The following is an 18,726-nucleotide window of genomic DNA, read 5'->3' as shown; positions in this document are numbered from 1 at the left end:
TCTGCTTCATTTCTTTTAGAATTATAAACCAGTACGTCGATGGGTAGTAGTAGTAGTAGTAGTAGTAGTGGTAGCAGCAGTAGAAGTAGCTGCATTTTGGAGCTTGGTGATGCCCGAATATGGGGTCTGCTGCTTCATTTCTTTTAGTTGAGGAGTACGTTTCTCTTCTTCGCTTAATTGTTGGCTGGTGGGGGAGGGGAGTAAATGGATTCAAAGCGCTGTGTGACTTCCTCAAAGATACGCAAATCGTGCATAAATACTAGGCAAGGTCTACTGAAGAAGAAATCCCCCATGTTGACTATCAGCAGATAGATCCAAAGTGCAAAAGACAATCCTCTTGCGATCTACAAATCTAATTATCAACAAGTGGATGGGTAGAGATGAGTGGAAGTGATCAATGAGTGAATTGCAGGTAGAAGAATAGCAGTTGGGAGGGAGACCAATGAGCGGCCTGCGGTTAGAAGCATGGACCAATAGCAGCTGGGACTAGAGATGAGTGACCAATGAGTGGCATGCAGTTGGAGTCTACCAATTCATGAGAGAGCTCTAGAGATGTGTGGAAGCCTTTCTAGATGAACCAATAAGCAGTTGTGTAGAAATCTTGAGAGGAAGTGATTGGCTTGAATTGTGAACCAAAGAGCAGTTGTGTAGAAAGCTCCAATAACCCCTGCTAAACTTACCTTATCATAATTAGAGATGAGTGCCATATTGGCAAAACCCACATGAAAAGAAGCCGCAGGCGCCCTTTTGGGCAGCCATAAAGTTCAACTCCCACCCAGCTATCTAAGAAGAAGATGAGTGGGAGTGACCAATGAGTGGCTTGCAGTTTGATGGACCAACCCAGTAAACCACGAATATCCTGGAGACGTCCAAAATGTGTTGCAGACGTCCAAGACGTCAAGATATCCTATGTACATCACATGGATATTCATGATGTGATCCAAACTATGTCGCAGATGTCACAACTGTAGCTATGTTCCATGGACGTCACATGGACGTCCAGTCTGCCTTCTCAAAATATTTTAGATGTTGGGGATATCCAATTCTGTATATCCTCTGTACATACCAAAGAGAACATCCTGGGTACATCAAGATTTGGATATTCTGAGGTGGTCGCATCATGAACAAAAAAGTGCCTGGCAAACAGGGGATGAATGGCGTTTCTCAACTGACCGTCTATGTTACATTGAGCATTTATTGCGAAACAGGCAGCGATGCGGAATTCTGTAGCACTCTCAAATTTGACTTTCAATGCGCCTACTGAGTGTCTCAGACCAAGAGCAGTAAGAAACATAGGCATTACCTTGTTGCAGAGTTCATACACCACTGAAGTCCTCACGTGACTGATGTTTTTGTGCATAATCATATTATACTTTGACAGCTCACCCTCCGTTTTGTTTTGGGAGGCGAGCAGTACCCTCGAATTCGAGGAAGTTCGCGCGACAGGAAATATAGTATTTGTTTTCTCTTGCAAAGGGAATGCTGGTACCTTTGGAAACTTTTTCGACTGTGAGCTTTTCCATTTCTCTGTTTGGTTTATTTAAATCGCCGCGCTCTGTGTCCGTTATAGGAAACAACAGAAACTGGTGGTCGTTCTCTAGGGTTACGGGTCCGTTAATGATGCCGACACCAGCACCCCCCCAACTCTCGCAAAATGTTTCAAAAACATGCTTTGAAGATGATAAAAACAACTTCAAGCTCCCAATAAACGTCCATGCGGCGTCTCAATCTCAAAGCTGTCAATATCCCTTGGACGTCCACTGTACGTTTGTGGGATGTTCGTAGAATGTGCAACAAGGGAAGATTTCTCTGTCCCCTGGACGTACAGATAATGTCTATGGGATTTGTGGCATGCTCCCTGTGACGTTCAAACATCCAAGTCAGGATATCACATGGATGTTCAGGGGACATCTCTGGTTTGCTGGGAATAGCAGTTGGGTCCAAGGATGAGTCACCAATGTGAGGTTGGGAGTGGAAGAGACCAATGTGTGGCTTGCAGTTAGATGGACCAATAGCAGTTGGAGTAGTTGGAACCTATGAGAGAGCAGAGAAACTGGCTAGCAATGAGCAGTTGTATGAGTGAAATAAAGTTAATCTTGAAATCTTGAAAGATAGCAGCATATCCAGACGCTACTAAAGAACAACAAGTTGTAAACAAGACACGATAATACATGTAATGCTCACTACAGAGTGTTACGTATGGTGGTCACTGCCATATTGGTGACACTCACAAGAAATGCAGCTGCAAGCGCCCTTTTGGGCAGCACAAAGTTCCAACTCACACCCAGTTAGCATAGAAGAGGAAATAAAGGTAAAATCCGGGCGGGTTGGTGATCCATTCTAGATAATTTCTAAATGATGATTCGGGTATCACCAAGTTCCAAAATGCAGCTACTTCTACTACTGCTACTACTACTACTAAATGATTTCATTCTGGATTAGTGACTTGATAGAGTTATGGACCAATGAACTATGTGTGACTAATGATCTCTATGACTCAGCTGAACCAATAGCAGGGGGCTGAATCAATTGTTGTAGTTGTACCAAACAAAGTTTCAAATCAGTTTTGTCGTGTTTTGTCTGAAGCCGCAGCACAGCCACCGAGGTGGAGCTTATGTCAGACTGGCTTAGAAGTGACAAATGCAGCATAGCCAATCACTGTTCCAAGAACTTAGAATGGACCAATCAGCTTGAAGAGGCAGAGCCAAGTAGCATAAAATGGGGTGGAGCCAGCGATCCATAGGCTTAGAATGGACCAATCCGCGTGAAGGGCCAATCAGTAGGCTTAACGCAAACCAATCCGAGGACTTAGAAGGCTAGAAAATGTGGAGAGCCATTTAGTGATCAGTATGCATAGAATGAACTAACCAGCATGAAGTGGGTGGAGCTAGGAAAAAGGAGCAGAGCTATGACCAGCCAATCAGCAATCAGTGGGCTTGGAGTGTACCAATCAGCACGAAGGGGAAGAGCCAAGCCAGCCATTAGCATAAAGCGGCAGAGCTAAGGGCGACCAATCAGATGACTTAGAATTGGCTTGTGTAGGATTTGAACTTGAGCGTGTTGGATTAGAACTGAACTTTGGCTTAGAACTGGATTGTGTTGGATTAAAATTGGCTTCTATTGGATGAGACAAAGCTCTTGGCTATAGGACTTATAACTATACTACTCACGTGATCCAGCGAGGGCGCCGACCTAGCAATTTCCGAGCGCTTGGCCGTGTTGCCACGACGACCACCCGAATTTGCCATCAAATTCACCCTCGAAACCAGTGCTTGCTACTGCCGACGTCACCCGTTCTCTGGCGTTACGCTGTTCAATGTGATACTTTCCGCTCCACATGCTCGTATTGAAAGAACATTGACGAATGCCTTTGTTCTGAGCGAGGAATTGAACCAGTATGGCGTGGTCAAACGCATTATTGGAGAGCTATCAACGAATGACTTTTTGCACAGCAAACAACATTTTAGTTTTTTAAACCAGATGCCTATTACAAATACAAGTATGAGCAATGATGAGCTGCAATATGCACGAGATGTTCTACTATGTACATGATACATAAATGTGTTGAATGCTGTAGATGAGATTGTTCAAATGTATGGTACTATGCCATGCCACTACGCTTACGTACTACTTACAATATGTACTAACTAGTAACACGGAGCAACTATAATTACTACGTATGACACTAACTACATAATGCATGTTGCCGATAATTACTGATTGTTGAGTATAGACACATGCTTTTGATTTCAGAAAATTTTGAACAGTATAGTCAACTAGTACTCAACGTGGCCTAACCAGGCTCAACAATTAGTTGACCGGACATTTATTAGAAGCCCAAGGACACGGTATCGACAGCAGTCTGTTACACAGTCTATTTATACTCAACACTGGCAACACAACTGTTTAAAAACAAGGTGAAATACAGATAAAATGCTGAACGTTTCGAAGCTCCTTCAAGCTTCATCCTCAGAATGAAATCTGTCAGGTCGTCGTCAATTCGTTCTTAAGAGGGGTGTACCTACCTGGAAGTGGTCCCGGCACAGCCTGTGCGGAGAAATTTACAAAGGGAAGTAACGTATCCCGTTAAGAAAAGTAATGATCCAACAAGAGGACACCACGGTTACGAATGCGACGGGCGAACGACGAGTATCGTCTCAGTAAAACAAGGGTGTCCGGTGGGAGTTCACGTCCTGGTCTCAAGGGCAGATACCAAATAGAAACAGAGGTAGCTCCTAAAAGCACATTGGATCACATCCCAAAACAATATTGCATCTCCTGAATATCAAAATGCACTTGGTCTCCTCCACTGGACGGTCCGTCCTGAATACAGGACTCATGAAGTACACTGCAGGACGTCAGGCTTTCCTTGCGACGTTTGCTTACGTCATACTGTTATATTACTCCCCGGCCAGGATCATTTATCCTTGCATGAGTTAACTCCTGCTTCAAAAAAAGAAAAACTTATTGAGAAACTTTAACCGCTATATGTATACTTTGCCTGCAAACAATGTGAAGTGCATCTCCGAGCAGTATTATCTAAGAAGAGCTTCAAGAATCCAAGAGCTACTAACCGGATTCAATCAAGTCCGTGTTCTCTAGTATAATTCTCCGAAGACTCGCGCACATTCTTATCACATTTTCGCACATGCATAGCGCTATCCCCAAACAAACAAACAAACAAACAAACAAACAAACAAACAAACAAACAAACAAACAAACAAACAAACAAACAAACAAACAAACAAACAAACAAACAAACAAACAAACAAACAAACAAACAAACAAACAAACAAACAAACAAACAAACAAACAAACAAACAAACAAACAAACAAACAAACAAACAAACAAACAAACAAACAAACAAACAAACAAACAAACAAACAAACAAACAAACAAACAAACAAACAAACAAACAAACAAACAAACAAACAAACAAACAAACAAACAAACAAACAAACAAACAAACAAACAAACAAACAAACAAACAAACAAACAAACAAACAAACAAACAAACAAACAAACAAACAAACAAACAAACAAACAAACAAACAAACAAACAAACAAACAAACAAACAAACAAACAAACAAACAAACAAACAAACAAACAAACAAACAAACAAACAAACAAACAAACAAACAAACAAACAAACAAACAAACAAACAAACAAACAAACAAACAAACAAACAAACAAACAAACAAACAAACAAACAAACAAACAAACAAACAAACAAACAAACAAACAAACAAACAAACAAACAAACAAACAAACAAACAAACAAACAAACAAACAAACAAAAACGCTAGTAACCATAGGAATTAGGACGGGTTGGGGACACATAATTGAACAACCAAAGTGCGCATACACAGGAGACAGGCATCTGTCTCCTGTAAGGAACTCTTCAGTTGTTCAATTCAATGAAGAAAACAACTGTATTCTGGACGCTGAAAATGTAGACTGCCTTCTTGAACACCAGTCTTCCGTCACAACGTTTCTCAGTCATTTACGTCCTGAAGATGCACCTCCTGGAAGGAGGACCGTCTCCGCTATCCGCTGGCGCCTCTTGTTCTCGCCACGTAAACGTCACGAAGTCTTCTCCGAAGGAATTTTCCCGTATCTGACTTTGGAAGTTCCTCCATGAACTCAACTCCGCCGTGGAGGTGTTTGTGGAAAGCCAGATTTTCTGAAATAGACAGTTTGTTTTAAGAACAACATTAACAATAATAAACCTGACTTTTGTATTGATTTTGAATAAGGAGGCTGCACAATGAAAAATCGAGCTGAAACAGTTTGGACCTCATCAAAGAACCCATGGTCCCCACATCATATGTTAAATTGATGCAGCACAGATAGTAGCCCTTAGCGAAAATTGACCACAGGGCTCCAATACCGAAAAAATATTGTATTGGTATTCGTGTAAAAATGCCATTTGAAATCATCGAGCATATTTACCCTGGTAAAACAAGGAACGTTAATATACAAAAATGCATTGATCACTGCCGTTCCTTATAGGTAAATTGATTGTTACAGAACACTGCTAGAAGGAACACCTACAAAAGTCTCGCGCGGTGTGCATTGAGTATTGCAAGGGGTTGTGGATGTCTCTTGCAAATGTAAACTATACCCGCAAGGTTTTTCTTCAAGGTTTCTCGCAAGGACAACAGTAAGGAGTGAGGGTAGGTGGGTTAGTATGCGTTATGGGTCGACTTCAGGGAGAATTCTGCCGAAATCTGTCTCAAAGATCTGCCAGAAAATCCAAGAGAAAACGTCAGACAGCACAATCGATGGTAGGATTCGAATCCACCACCTCCCAGCCTTCAGTACGACGTTACACCGCGTGGCTAAAATTGCATTAAAATCATCTGATAAGGTGGCAAATGTATTCTGAAATAAGTGCCGTTGACCGCGTGTTAATACGGTGAGCCGGGTCCTAATATGATATTTTAACACATAATAAAAGACGGAACACGAGGTGAAGGAGTTATACTGCCCTTCTCTCCTTCCAGCACCACCTTCCCATTTTTACGGATGGATCGGTCCAGGCCGAGAAGTCGGGAATTGGCATTTTTATCCCCGCACTATAGGCTTACGCAGATCTATATTCGGCTTCCAAATTATCTTCCCATCTATGCCTCACAGAATTCTTGGGTATTTCACTAGCTCTGGAGATGGTGCCCCCCGTCCTTCTCAAGCGTTCTCGTTTTTTCTGACTGTCTTTCTATCATTTCTGAATTGCATTCTCATGGTTCGTCGTCTCTCCAGCTGATTCGCAATATCTCTTCTTCTCACATACAGATGGTGGTGGTGAAACTGCTCGCCGTGTTCGGCCACGCTTGTAGCGGGCAACGTCACGACTAACGCAGGAGGATGAGGTAGATGATTAGATGAGGATGAGGTTAGGTGAGATGAGGTTAGATGAGGTTCCAGGCAGTAATTCAATACGCAGTGAAGATCTTGAGGCGTCCAAGGATGACGCAGAAGCACAACACAACACACAGAGTTTCGATCAGATTAGGGAGACCGGGTGCCAGACAGAAAATCACTTCTCGGTGACGGTCTTGAGGCGGCCGTGTGGGACAAAAGAACTCGCCTCATAGCCAGCAAAATAGGAGCTGCATAGATGCCAAGGAACTACGCCTGTCAAAGACGTAGGATGAGTCTTCTTTCTTTTAAAGGGACGGTCTCGTACACCCTGCCCCTTTCATAAAGTGTACCATTCGATTGCCCGTTGTTGAAAATGGACTACTGCTAATTTACCCGACAAAACACGCCACAGTTATTAAATAACCGAATTAAATTGATAAAGGTTGCAGAGCATTCCGCGATCTGTGTTGGCAACAATAGGAACGGCCACGTCGCCCTGCGGGTAAGTCCGTGATAGGATACAGAAATCGTCTGCTTTTGCGCGCGCTAGTGCATCGGCGTGAGCAGACGACTTTCAGAAGTTACTGGGCACCGCGGCAACTCTCGTACATTTTCTTTCAGTTCTCAGGTGAAAAACGCGCATTCTAAGTAGTGGCAAGCATGGTGGTTCAGAACAACTATGTTAATCATCAGAGACAAGTTAAAAGTCGCAGAACAACCCCATCCACAATCACAAATCTGCAGTCGCTGGCCGTCGGCGCGCGCGGTCGCATTACAGCTCCGACCAAAAATATATTACGCGCGCTTCCATTACACTCGCCGTTGTACACTGATCATGCTTCGAAATCAAGTGTCGCTGACGACGTACATGGAGAAGGAGTACGGGCTTATTTAAAAGCCGCATTAAATACTCGCGGAAAGAAAACACGTGACTTAGCTTCCACGTATCCGGTTGTGCGCCACATTATGGGAGTCAATGCTCGGACTACATTCTCCGCTCGCGGAGATATATGCCTGAGTGTCCCCATTTCGAGAGCAAAGGGGATTACTCAACCCAAGGTGCTTCTGCAAGTTACAATTACCATGACAACGACGACGCACCCACAGGACGATGTCATACGTGACGTATGCATGAGAGAAGCGCAGCTTTCGTCGTCTGCTCTTACGGCACGTTTCGACAAATTCCTCGAAAACGGCTTGCTTATTCCGAATAAAACTTTGACGGTTGTATGTGTAGAGTACTCGTGAAACTAGTTTTGACTAAGTTTCGAAATCGCCCCGGCTGTACGAGACCGTCCCTTTAAGAAGCAGACTAGGGCAGCAGTCCGTTCGGCGCATCTCAGCTGGCATAGTGCCGTCGAAGAGGACGTCGGACACCGAAGCGTTACTATTGTTGAAATGTGACACGAATTTTCCATGATGGATGGCATAAGCAGGGCATTCGAGTAGTACATGTTGAACGGTTTCATTAACTGCCTTGCATTGCTGACAAATTGGAGATAGCATGAGGTTAATCCAGTGAAGCCACCTGCGCGTAAAGGCTTCAGCCTGGATGCGGTGTAGGGCACCGACGGTGGCCCTGATGCAAGTACGGGACATAAGAGGAGGGCGGACTTGGGAAATAGCATGTCTGGTACCGGAATATGTTTTTAGATCGTTGACGATTAGCTTGGCGTTCTCTTCAGGTGGGACTGGGAACGTGAAGTTGGAAAAGGTGTGACCCTTCCTTGCTAGTCTGTCGGCTTCCTCATTGCCGGGTATACCAACGTGGGAAGGAACCCATTGAAGCGTGATGTTTTTGCCTTGTTCCCGTGAGAGTTGCATGGCCTTATGAGTGCATTTGACCAGGGTTGTACGACTGTCGAGATCACATAGTTGGCATAAGGCGGAGAGAGAGTCAGTGAAGATCACAACGTCATCACAGCTGAAGAAAGAGGTTGCAATAGATGCACGTAAAATTGCACATACCTCTGCTGTCGTTGAAGAGACATCTGTATGATTTAGCTTAGGTGACCAATGAGAGTTCGAAGATGGGTTGTAATAGGCACTTGAAGATGAATTGGAAGCTATAGATCCATCAGTGTAGATTTGTGGATGATTGTGGTAGAACTTGTCGATTTGTGCCAAGGCCATGCAACGTGAGACAATTGCCGATGTCCGTTGCTTTCCCGGAGCTCCACAAATAGTGAGACAAGTGGTGGGAATGTGATCCCTCCGGGGTGGTGAGCATTCCGTTCCTGTGTTGACAAAGTTTCTCTGGGTTTTTCTGAGATATGCACTGCAAAGTTTCCCGATGTTTGTATTGAAGCAATGCTTGATCAACCTGATGACAGAGTGAGCAGAGGAAGAGTGATGCAGCCATGCAAAAGAAGTGTATACAGCCTTTTCAGCGTGGATGCTAAGAGGCAATTGTCCCGCCTCTAGAAGGTTCTCTTCAACACCAGAAGCACGTGGAAGACCCCGGGGCGATGCGTAATCCGGCCTGTCGAGCCTTTCAAGTCGTTGCCAGTCTGAGGCGGATGGTTGTATGACCGGGAGAGCGTATAGCAGAGGCGGCTAAGAACAAGCGACTTGTAAAGTGTCAGCATTGGCCGGGGGTGATTACCCCACGACTTTCCACAGACTAGTTTTAGGATGTTCAGAAATGGGTGGCAGCTGTTTACTAGACGAACCCTGATCCACTTCGTGTGTCCAGGAGAGGCGAGAGTCAAAGTACACCCCAAGATATCGCGTTTTATTCACTTTCCGTATGGTAGTACCCTCGACTGCGAGTGTGGGAAAAATGTTGGGAATATGAACACCTTTGGGGGCACACACAAGGGAGACTGACTTGCTAGTTGAGGGTCGAAGTCCTTTGGAAGCTAGGCGTTCAACTAGGTGATTCAGTGTCATCTGTGCAGATGATTGTAGTCTTGTTTTTCTGTTTCCTTCGAAGCAGAGAGAGATACATACATGAGCTCACATGCAGGAACTTTTTTTATTCAGTGTTAGCACCGCGAAGCAACTGTGGCTATGAGCGGCGTACAGACGTTGACAGATGGAGAGAGGACAGCAGGAAGGAGTGGGAGACAGGGAGGTTAGTATGCGTCCTGGGCCGACTTCAAGGGGAATTGTGCCGCCATTCGTCTGGAAAGTCTTCGGAAAACCCAGGGAAAACCTCAGACAGCACAGCCGGTGACAGGATTCGAACCCGTGTCACCTCCCAGTCTCGCCGTGGAAAGCGATCATCCTAACCACTATGCCACGGGAGCTGGTGCAGGAACTTTTCATACCATGGGTTCCAGGACATGCGGGTATCGCTGCGAATGAGACGGCCGACATCCTTGCCAAGGGGGCCTTACGGTCGACAAACCTTGTGGTCATCCCTCTTTCTCCCCCCGAGTCCTGTATCAAATTTCCAAACTGTTTGATCTTCGTAGCTGCCTGTCCGCAGATCTCCTGTCCTTATTCCGCCCAGACCTTTGTCACACCAAGCTGAAGAAGAAGAAACACTTGGTGTACCAGTATAGTATACCAGTCGTCATGGCTGCAGTAGTACTGGCGTACAATTAGTACAATATGATGGTGATCTAAATATTCGCTACTAATGCCGCTTGCATTCACAAAGTTTCGTTTAGTATACTGTACTTGCTTTGCAGTGGCACTATATAAATGCAAAATGTCGGTGCTAAAATATAAATGCCGTCAGTGAAGATCACGCGCTGCCGCGAATTTTCGAAACAACCAGCAAGACTTCATAGTTTCGGATTCCCCGAGAATAGGTGACGTCACTAGGAGCACTGGCATATGTCTCCTAGCACCGGTGCGCGTGTCCGCTCTCCGACCTACGTTAGAAGACTGCCAGCTGTGGTGAGGACAGGGAAATCGACCTTCACAGGTCAATGTTACCGGAAATTTGGCACCCCATGACGACATACTTCTACGATACTCTGGCTTCACATAGAGAAATGATATTCCAGGAGAATACAGGGTGAGACAGTGGATTTTGTCCGCAGTGGTACTTGAGAGATTTGATAAGTGGCTTAACCGTGTAGGGTAATGTGAGGTAAGATGAGACGCGGGGCAAGACATTTTTTGCTCGACGCCACCTACCACAGAGACGCGTTGCTCCATGCGTTTGAAACTTTACTCATAGGTGGCTCTGTATGTCCGCTTTATTGCATGTGAGAATTGTCCGGATGGGTGTATGTGTTGAAGAGAAAAAAAAATTGGTTACTTCTGCCTGGTAATGTAAGGACCTGCCAAAAAGACGTGATTTTCCTGTTACTCGTCATCTGTGCAGCATCGTTTCGCAGGCTTATTCTGTCAATGCAAGTTCACATTCTATTTCTTATTCGTTCATCTAGGTATATGCAAAATATGGGCACTCTTGGTTACGTACGCGAAAAACGTCATAGTTTTCTGCTGTTATGTGATCGCGAGCACTCAACGTCATGTCTTCACGTACACTGCTAACCGTGGTGAATATCCTGCGACACAGCCACAAGATATTCCGCAGCAGACGACAGGAAAAGACGCTGACGGTGTCATCTGCTAAATGTCGTCTGCAAAGTGCGCAGTACGCCACTCCCGGTATTCCGGCACCGTGTGAATGCACAACGTAACACGGGTCGGAACTTCGGCTACGTTAGCAGCGTTTTCGCTTTTTCTTCCACTAGAATATTCCGTTAGGATATGTCGCTCGTGTGAATACACGGTTAGATTGCCGTTTACCTGAAATAAGCTCCTGAAGTTGACGTGTCACTCCTTCAAGGGAAACATCCTCCGTGTCTTTGAGCACGACAAATGCTCTGGGTGCTTCTCCGTAGCCCTCGTGAGGCACGCCAGCCACTGCTACATGCCTTACGTTAGGATGAGTCATGAGTAGGTCTTCCAACTCAGCTGGAGCTACTTGCTGATCCATACACTTAATCAGGTCTTTAACACGGTCCGTAATGTAAAATTGGCCTTGTGCGTCGTAATGCCCGACATCACCTGTAACACCGGAGCTTTTACGTCACCAGTATTAAGTAACAGCCACATGTGGAAATGTAGTCCTCCATTATTCACTTACCAGTACGATACCAGCCATCCGAGTCGATTGCAGAAGCTGTGGCCTGAGGCTTGTTCAAGTATTCCATCATTATTTGGGGTCCACGACACAGTATCTCACCTTCTTCATTGGGGCCCAAGGGTTCACCAGAGAACAGGTCGATTATCTGTGACGTAACATCCGTTTCTCATTGTATACACTATGCATGCAGATCAGCTGTCTGCGCAGCTTCCCTGTTTCCCACTCTCCCCTATTGCCCGTAGAGCGGGCTCATCGGTCTTTCTCCCAAATAAGAGGGTAACAGCAACAAGGTTATTTGGCGCAAGTGGTTTCGTTTGTGGACCCATGCGGAGAACCATGCCGGTCTACGAATACCCCCTTATTGCTGCATTGTGATTGGACAGACACTTCGTCACGTGGTTTCTCTACACTTTTCCCTCTCCCCTGCGCAGAGGCAAACTGTCGTAGCGTATTTGTAAAACCTGCAACCACGCTGTGAGGACGAATCGACTCCGTCTGTGGAGGCACATCAAGGAGTCGGCGGTGCACAATAAATAGGACTGTGCGAATTTTTGGATTTTGTAGATTTTTTTTCGAATACCGAAGCGAATAAATGCGTCATTCGATTCGAATTCTGAATCGAATATGAAGTTCTATAACCTAATTTCAAATGGAACGTCTGTTTCGAACTGAACATGTTCTTACGGTTCCGCACCTGCACATGTAAACTCGGAAACGCCGCAAGAAAAAGCAAAACAAAGGAGCGCTGCTTCATGCGAAGACCCGCATCCACCTGTGACACCCTGCAGCACTCTTAACACAGTGAACTCTTCCTTAAGGATCGAGGTGGTGACATTTTGGAACATGTGGTTCAGGACATGATGCAGACATTGACCGAGACATGACCGAGACATTGTGCAGCACACCAGAGTATCTTTCTACGTGCCGTGTTTGGCGAGATATAAGCCAACACCACCTAGATAGAGAAAGCCTGCTTACTCGTCGACGTGACGTAACAACTAAGAGTCAGCCAATTAGGATCGTGTTTTCAACGGCGGAAGCCAATCACGAATGTGCTTTCAGCGGCCGTAGCCACGGAGACGAGCCACCGTCAGCCGCATGGGCAGCCACTGTCGTCTGCGAGTAATGAACGTCCCCGCGTACTAAATGGGAAAACAAAATAAAGCGCAAAACGGTCATTTATTTTTCTCAAGACTGATTGCCTGGAAGGCGTGATGCACTTTTAGTCTACAGGTTCAAATTTGCGAAGTTATCTGCGATCATTTGCGAGTTCTTGAATTCACAGAACGGCGAATCGCCGTAGCAGACAGAATTCTGGCTATATGTGTCCACGTAGCGAAGGAGGGAAAAGAGGTATTAAGCAGGACTTCTATATCTAGGTAGCGTTGTATAAGCCCATTTGCACACACGTACGTGTCAAGCTCTGACATCAGTAGATCAGAGAGAGAAAAAGGGCTACGGTCACTCCCATTGGTAGTCGTATAAGTCGTATAAGGTAAAGAAGAAACGAAACCTGGATGGCCTTCAATGCCAGATATATGACATTGTCGATCACAAACGATTTCTAACTGCTACCACCTCAACAACAACAGACACGCCAACGGACTAATTACTGTGCTTTGACAATTATCATTTTTCTCCTTTTTGTTGACTATTTTCTGTTTGGAACATATACGTGTCTTCCTCCTTTTTGTAATGACACTTAAATTCCCCCCTGAAGGAATCAATAAATGAAATATAATATTTCACCAAGATGATCTACCGGATACAACGGCTGTAGTGTTGCAGAGAACACGTGGCACGGGTAAAGGTGCAGTATTGGTCACAGTACCGCCTTTACAGCAACTTATGACCCGTTCTCGTCTGGATAGAACCTGGCAATAACCTCGAACGCAGGGTGTATGGAGGTGGAGGTACGACAGTGTGAGTCGCCATCACTGACGTCAACTTAACATCCTAACTGGTAGTTTTCGTCTATGGTAGGAGCTCGTTCGGTTGCCGTGAGTTAGGGCCGGGTCCCATAGCTTTATGCGAGCAGCAGCAGCAAAGCAGCAGCGGTGCGGCAGCAGCAACACGGCAACATGGCAGCAGAGCAGCTTTCTGCTGCCACTGCTCTGCTGCTGGAGGCGTCCCATAGCTTCGTTTTGAATTAGCGGCAGCAGCGGCTTAGGAAACACAAAACGTGTTGGCAACTGTGTCATTGTTTACATTTCGCACATTCCGAAGGCGTACGCAGCGGCTAAGCCTTTTAGTGCACACACCTAGGAACGCAACCTAGGTGAAAGGCGTTTGTGTGAGAGATATATTGTGGATTTGGAGCTCATAAGTGAACTTTGAGATGAGTGTGGTGGTGGTCTGAGCCTCGTATTACCTGACTCTTCGTTGATGTGTAGTCAGTTTCATGACATTCAACGTAGGTTCGTCCTACTGCTGTGCTGTGCAGAACAGTCCTTGCTGTGTTGTGTGGAGATTCTTCTACGGGATCTTGTCGCATAAATATTGCCTCGTTACTATAGTATTCGACATTTTGATTTACGGTGACTGTCAAATGCGTACGTTGCTCTTAGTGAAATAAAACTGTCTAACGAAAACAAAGGCCCCTTCTGCTAGTACTCACTGCTTTCTGCCTGTTTTCACAAGGAATGGGTTCATTATCTATCTCTATCGAACCTTTTTTTTGTTGTCTGAACGTTGTCTATCTCCTCTACCCTTTTCAAGGGTCAGTTTCATTTACAACCACCTAGCAAGGTCTTGGAATACCGACCACAAGAAATTTGTTCGGTTTGGTTTTCACACGGCATGGACGTGAAAGTAATTTGCTTGTACGTTATCAGGTCACGGGTTTTGAAGTACTTTCCAGAAAACAAGCGAACATGTAGCTACAACTGGTACACAACATATGTATCACGTAGGTTCGGTCGAACACTTTATTGAACTTTATGAACTGAATTATGTCCTGTAAGCGCACTTCACGCAGTCCCGATGATTGAACACTCGCTCCAAACTACTGGCAATCACAAGCGTATCCAGGTCTTCAGAATCAAATCACAGAACAACCAGAAACAAACCTTCTGCCGTCACTCACCGCCCTGCTAACCCTAAACACCGTCGAACGAAAACAATACCAACCAGCCTCCTGATTGGCTTTCGAGACCGGCTGCTCAGGCTGCAGAGCAACAGGGCAGCACAGCAACCAAAAATTCGGATACGAGAGCAGCAGGGAATTTCTGCAGCTCGGCAGCGCTGCTGCTCTCGCTCAGTGCTATGGGACCGCTCGTGTCGCTGCAGCTCTGCTGCTCCGCTGCTGTTGCTCTGCTGCTGCTGCTCAAATCGAGGCTATGGGACCCCGCCTTTACTGTATACGAGTTTGGTTTCTTAAATAATTGTTTGGGAGTTGATTTCGGCTGCGAGCCCACCTTTCATTACAGGGTACTGGTTCTTGATTATACAACCGTTGCAAACCCCACTCGAAGAGGAACCTAGCAACATGAATTCACTTATATGTCATTGTTTATGTTTAGATCCGTAATTTACAACGCAACCCTACATGGTCCTTAGTCTGTTCTTCTGATTGTACAGCTGAAAGCCGTTTAGGTGCTGCTACCGCCCTTCTATGTTTCATTCGCCTGAGCAACTAATGCTACTACAATACTATACTACTATACTGCCACAGCTAAAACCCACTCACTTTAATTTCTGTCATTGGTAGAGGACATCCAACTGTTTCGAGAGTAGTTTGTCCTGTCGCTGACATCGTCACCATCCCACTAGCTTCCGTCATTCCGTACACTATCAAAAAGAAAGAAAAGTACGCAACGTTGCTCCTGTACAATATCATGCGCAGTATGCCATACAACTCAACGTGTCGATAACGCGCGGGAGTGAGCTTGCCCTCTCCCGAATTGAATTTGCTACATCACCAACGCCATCGGAACTCAACAAGGCTTGAGCGGTAAAAGAGGTGACGTAACCAATAGACGACCTGCGCCCCAATGCCATTGATTACGTACCCCGCTGCCCAAAGCATGTTGGTGGGCACTATCAGCTTTATCAGCCTATCAGCCGACGCGTTTTTCCCGCTTCTTGCCCACCACAGCAAGATATAGGCTGCGTTCCGATACCCCGGTTAGTCGACTGCCTAGCGGTCTAACCGGAAGTGCCGCCATGTTAAGTCTCGTTCCAAATCTCGCCAAGTCCGCTATTCAGTCGGCTACCGCCTAGTGCCCATCGATGCAGTCTAGTACGCCTGACCATCTGACAGCCGAGATGGCTGACAGCGGGAAACGCTAGTACCTGCTGCGCTTGCGCCGTACGCATTTCTTGCGTGAGCAACGAGATGACACCACAGGCGCCTCGGCTAGGCAAGCCTGTTCCAATAGTGACAAGCAAAGGGGTCTACTCAGCTGCCTAGTCAGGCGGCTTCGCGGCCGCGAGGTATTGGAACGCAGCCATAACGTCGAACCAGTCTTCTCGTGGCATCACATGTTTGTAAACAGAAAGTTGTCTATAGAAGTCCGACCAATCACAGCCGTAGTCATTGGATCGAGCCACTGTCAGCCAAGCCATATGTTTTCTGCATTTGGAATCGTCTGCGGCAATTGGCTGAGAGGACGACATCTTGCCGTAGTCACGACAGCGTCAACAGTCATTGGCACCAGCTCCCGTGGCTCAGTGGTTAGCGTGCTGGCCATGTCACGTCGAGACTGGGAGGTACCCGGGTTCGAATCCCGCTGCCGGCTGTGCTGTCTGGGGTTTTTCCTGGGTTTTCCTCAGACGCTTTCAGACATATGTCGGCACAGTTCCCTTAGAAGTCGGCCCTGGACGCACATTCCCCCAGGGCGTCAGTCGTGACGTTGCCCACCTACGTGAGGCCGACAACGGCAAGCCCTTTCACCACCCACCACCACCACAGTCATTGGCGGTCAAGGAGAAATGGAGAAATGTTTGCGTCTGAGTTAACTTGACAAAATAGTAGTCGATAAGCGCCTAAAGACATCGGTTAAGGTACGTATATACTTGCGCTACTGCAAAACAACAACTTTATTACGAGATGATGATTGGGGAGTTTCATCGCCAGGGGCGATACTCTACCGGTACTCTGATGCGGGGAGTGAAATAATGAGCCCCTTCACAATATGGATCGAAGCCCTACGGTGTCCAGAAAGGTGAAGAGAGCCTTGAGGACAGAGCGCTACTGCATTTTAATCAGTTCAGAATATAAGTTTGCACTTGTTCATTCTTTCGGCTGTCATCACATATCATCATCAACCCCTTGTGCCCTGTGCTATTAACCACCCTGTAGTGGTGCTAGTCAGCTGTAATAGCCGGCTGCACACTTGGAGAGCCACAATCTTCATGTTATTTTTAAATCCAAATCCCATCCAATTCAATCAATTCCAATCCAAACTGTGTTGCATAGTGCTGCATACTACTTGGAAACACATACCGTGAAATAAGGTTTCCAGATTGAACACTTTGGAGAGTCTTTCAACGACGACAGCCGGAGTAACGCTGCCACCAACGCCCACTGTTCTGACACTGGACAAGTTGTATTGGGGCCATAGCGGCGATTGCGTAAGCATGTTGGCAAATGTTGGGAAGAGTGGAAGAAAAGTTCCCTGTTTGGAAAAAGTAGAGACAAAGAAATGATTCACTGAGGAATAAATCATTTCGTTGCACAATTCTGGTGTCACCTTTGTTGGATAAGCTCAGGGAGCTGCAGGGAACTGTAGGGGGGGGGGGGGGGTAGCGTGCCGGACTCTTGTCAAGCCAAATACAGAAGGATACAAAACGACATGCGCATAGCCAAGGGTGTAATACAAAGTAGCATAGAGTGTTCTGTGTGTATCCCATGAAAGGAGCATGCTTTCAGCATTACGTGAGCATGCATGGACAGCGTTACGTGAAGAAAATATTACAGCATTGTCCCATGCTTCCCTCCAATCCATATCCGAGGCTTACTCCTCAATTGTATTCTCACGCTCGATGCGCCCGAAGAGAATGATTTGAAATAATAACTGTGGGATGGTATACTCTTGAACAAACTTACAGCAGCTACACAGCCGTTATACATTTTCATAATTTCTGTCACACCTGGCTTTACGTACCGAAAAGCGACTGTGCATGGGTGTGCGGGAGACTGATCTCATAACTGTACAGCTACGTTGCCACTACCGGGCGAGCGCCCACAACGGCGCTCGTTACGCCAGGATGGCCACCGGAGGCCCACTTTCCTGCCGTCCAAGCAGTCGCTCTTTTCGTGATTGAAGTGATCAACCAATCAAACCAAAGCAGAAGAGGAGGGTCAGTTCTCAGTTCTACCGCGTTGTTTATTTTCCTCTGCGCTTTCCACGTTCTAACCACGCAGGGGCGGATCCAGACCCTCGTTCTGGGTAGGGGGCGGTTTCTTTGTCGGAGCGTGTGGTGGGGGAGGGGTGAGAGGGAAATTCAATGTATAAACTGACGTTTTGTGGGCGATCGCCCCCCTCCCCCTCCCCTGGATCCGCCACAGTAACCACGCTGCTTGCGTATCGTCCACGGCGACTAAAAACACACGATTGCCTCGTAGCGCGCTGCGGAAGCCTTGCTTGTCTCGCTCTCATCGGTATATCTCGAGAGTACGGCGAACGTTGGTGTGGACATTCTTGCCGTTCTCTGTTCCCCGCTCCGAGAGCGGCGGCAGTAGGAACATAGTTAGTAGGCGCAGGAACGTGGCAGAAGAAGTTGCGGCTAGCAGCATGACCACTCCACTTCAGCGCACGCGCTGTGGTACTGTAAAGCAACATGATGGCTTCTTCGTCCTCTTT

The 18,726-nt window shown here is 46.2% G+C and overlaps 1 protein-coding gene across 1 annotated transcript in view; it reads right to left on the bottom strand.

Moving 5' to 3' along the window:
* Positions 1 to 5,291: 5,291 nt before the first annotated feature.
* Positions 5,292 to 18,726, bottom strand: part of LOC135398666 (uncharacterized) — a 55,414-nt gene continuing 41,979 nt past the window's right edge. The window contains exons 6-10 of the mRNA XM_064630078.1: positions 17,367 to 17,538; positions 15,609 to 15,709; positions 11,921 to 12,065; positions 11,581 to 11,841; positions 5,292 to 5,686 (exon numbers count right to left, since the gene is read on the bottom strand). Of these exons, the coding sequence (XP_064486148.1) occupies positions 5,550 to 5,686; positions 11,581 to 11,841; positions 11,921 to 12,065; positions 15,609 to 15,709; positions 17,367 to 17,538 (816 nt within the window). The 3' untranslated portion in view covers positions 5,292 to 5,549. The remainder of the gene's footprint in view (positions 5,687 to 11,580; positions 11,842 to 11,920; positions 12,066 to 15,608; positions 15,710 to 17,366; positions 17,539 to 18,726) is intronic.

The sequence above is a fragment of the Ornithodoros turicata genome, chromosome 1 (genome assembly GCF_037126465.1).
Source record: "Ornithodoros turicata isolate Travis chromosome 1, ASM3712646v1, whole genome shotgun sequence".
Lineage (NCBI taxonomy): Eukaryota > Metazoa > Arthropoda > Arachnida > Ixodida > Argasidae > Ornithodoros > Ornithodoros turicata.
The sequence above is the reverse complement of the archived record's forward strand: the minus strand, read 5'-3'. Positions and strand labels throughout refer to the sequence as shown.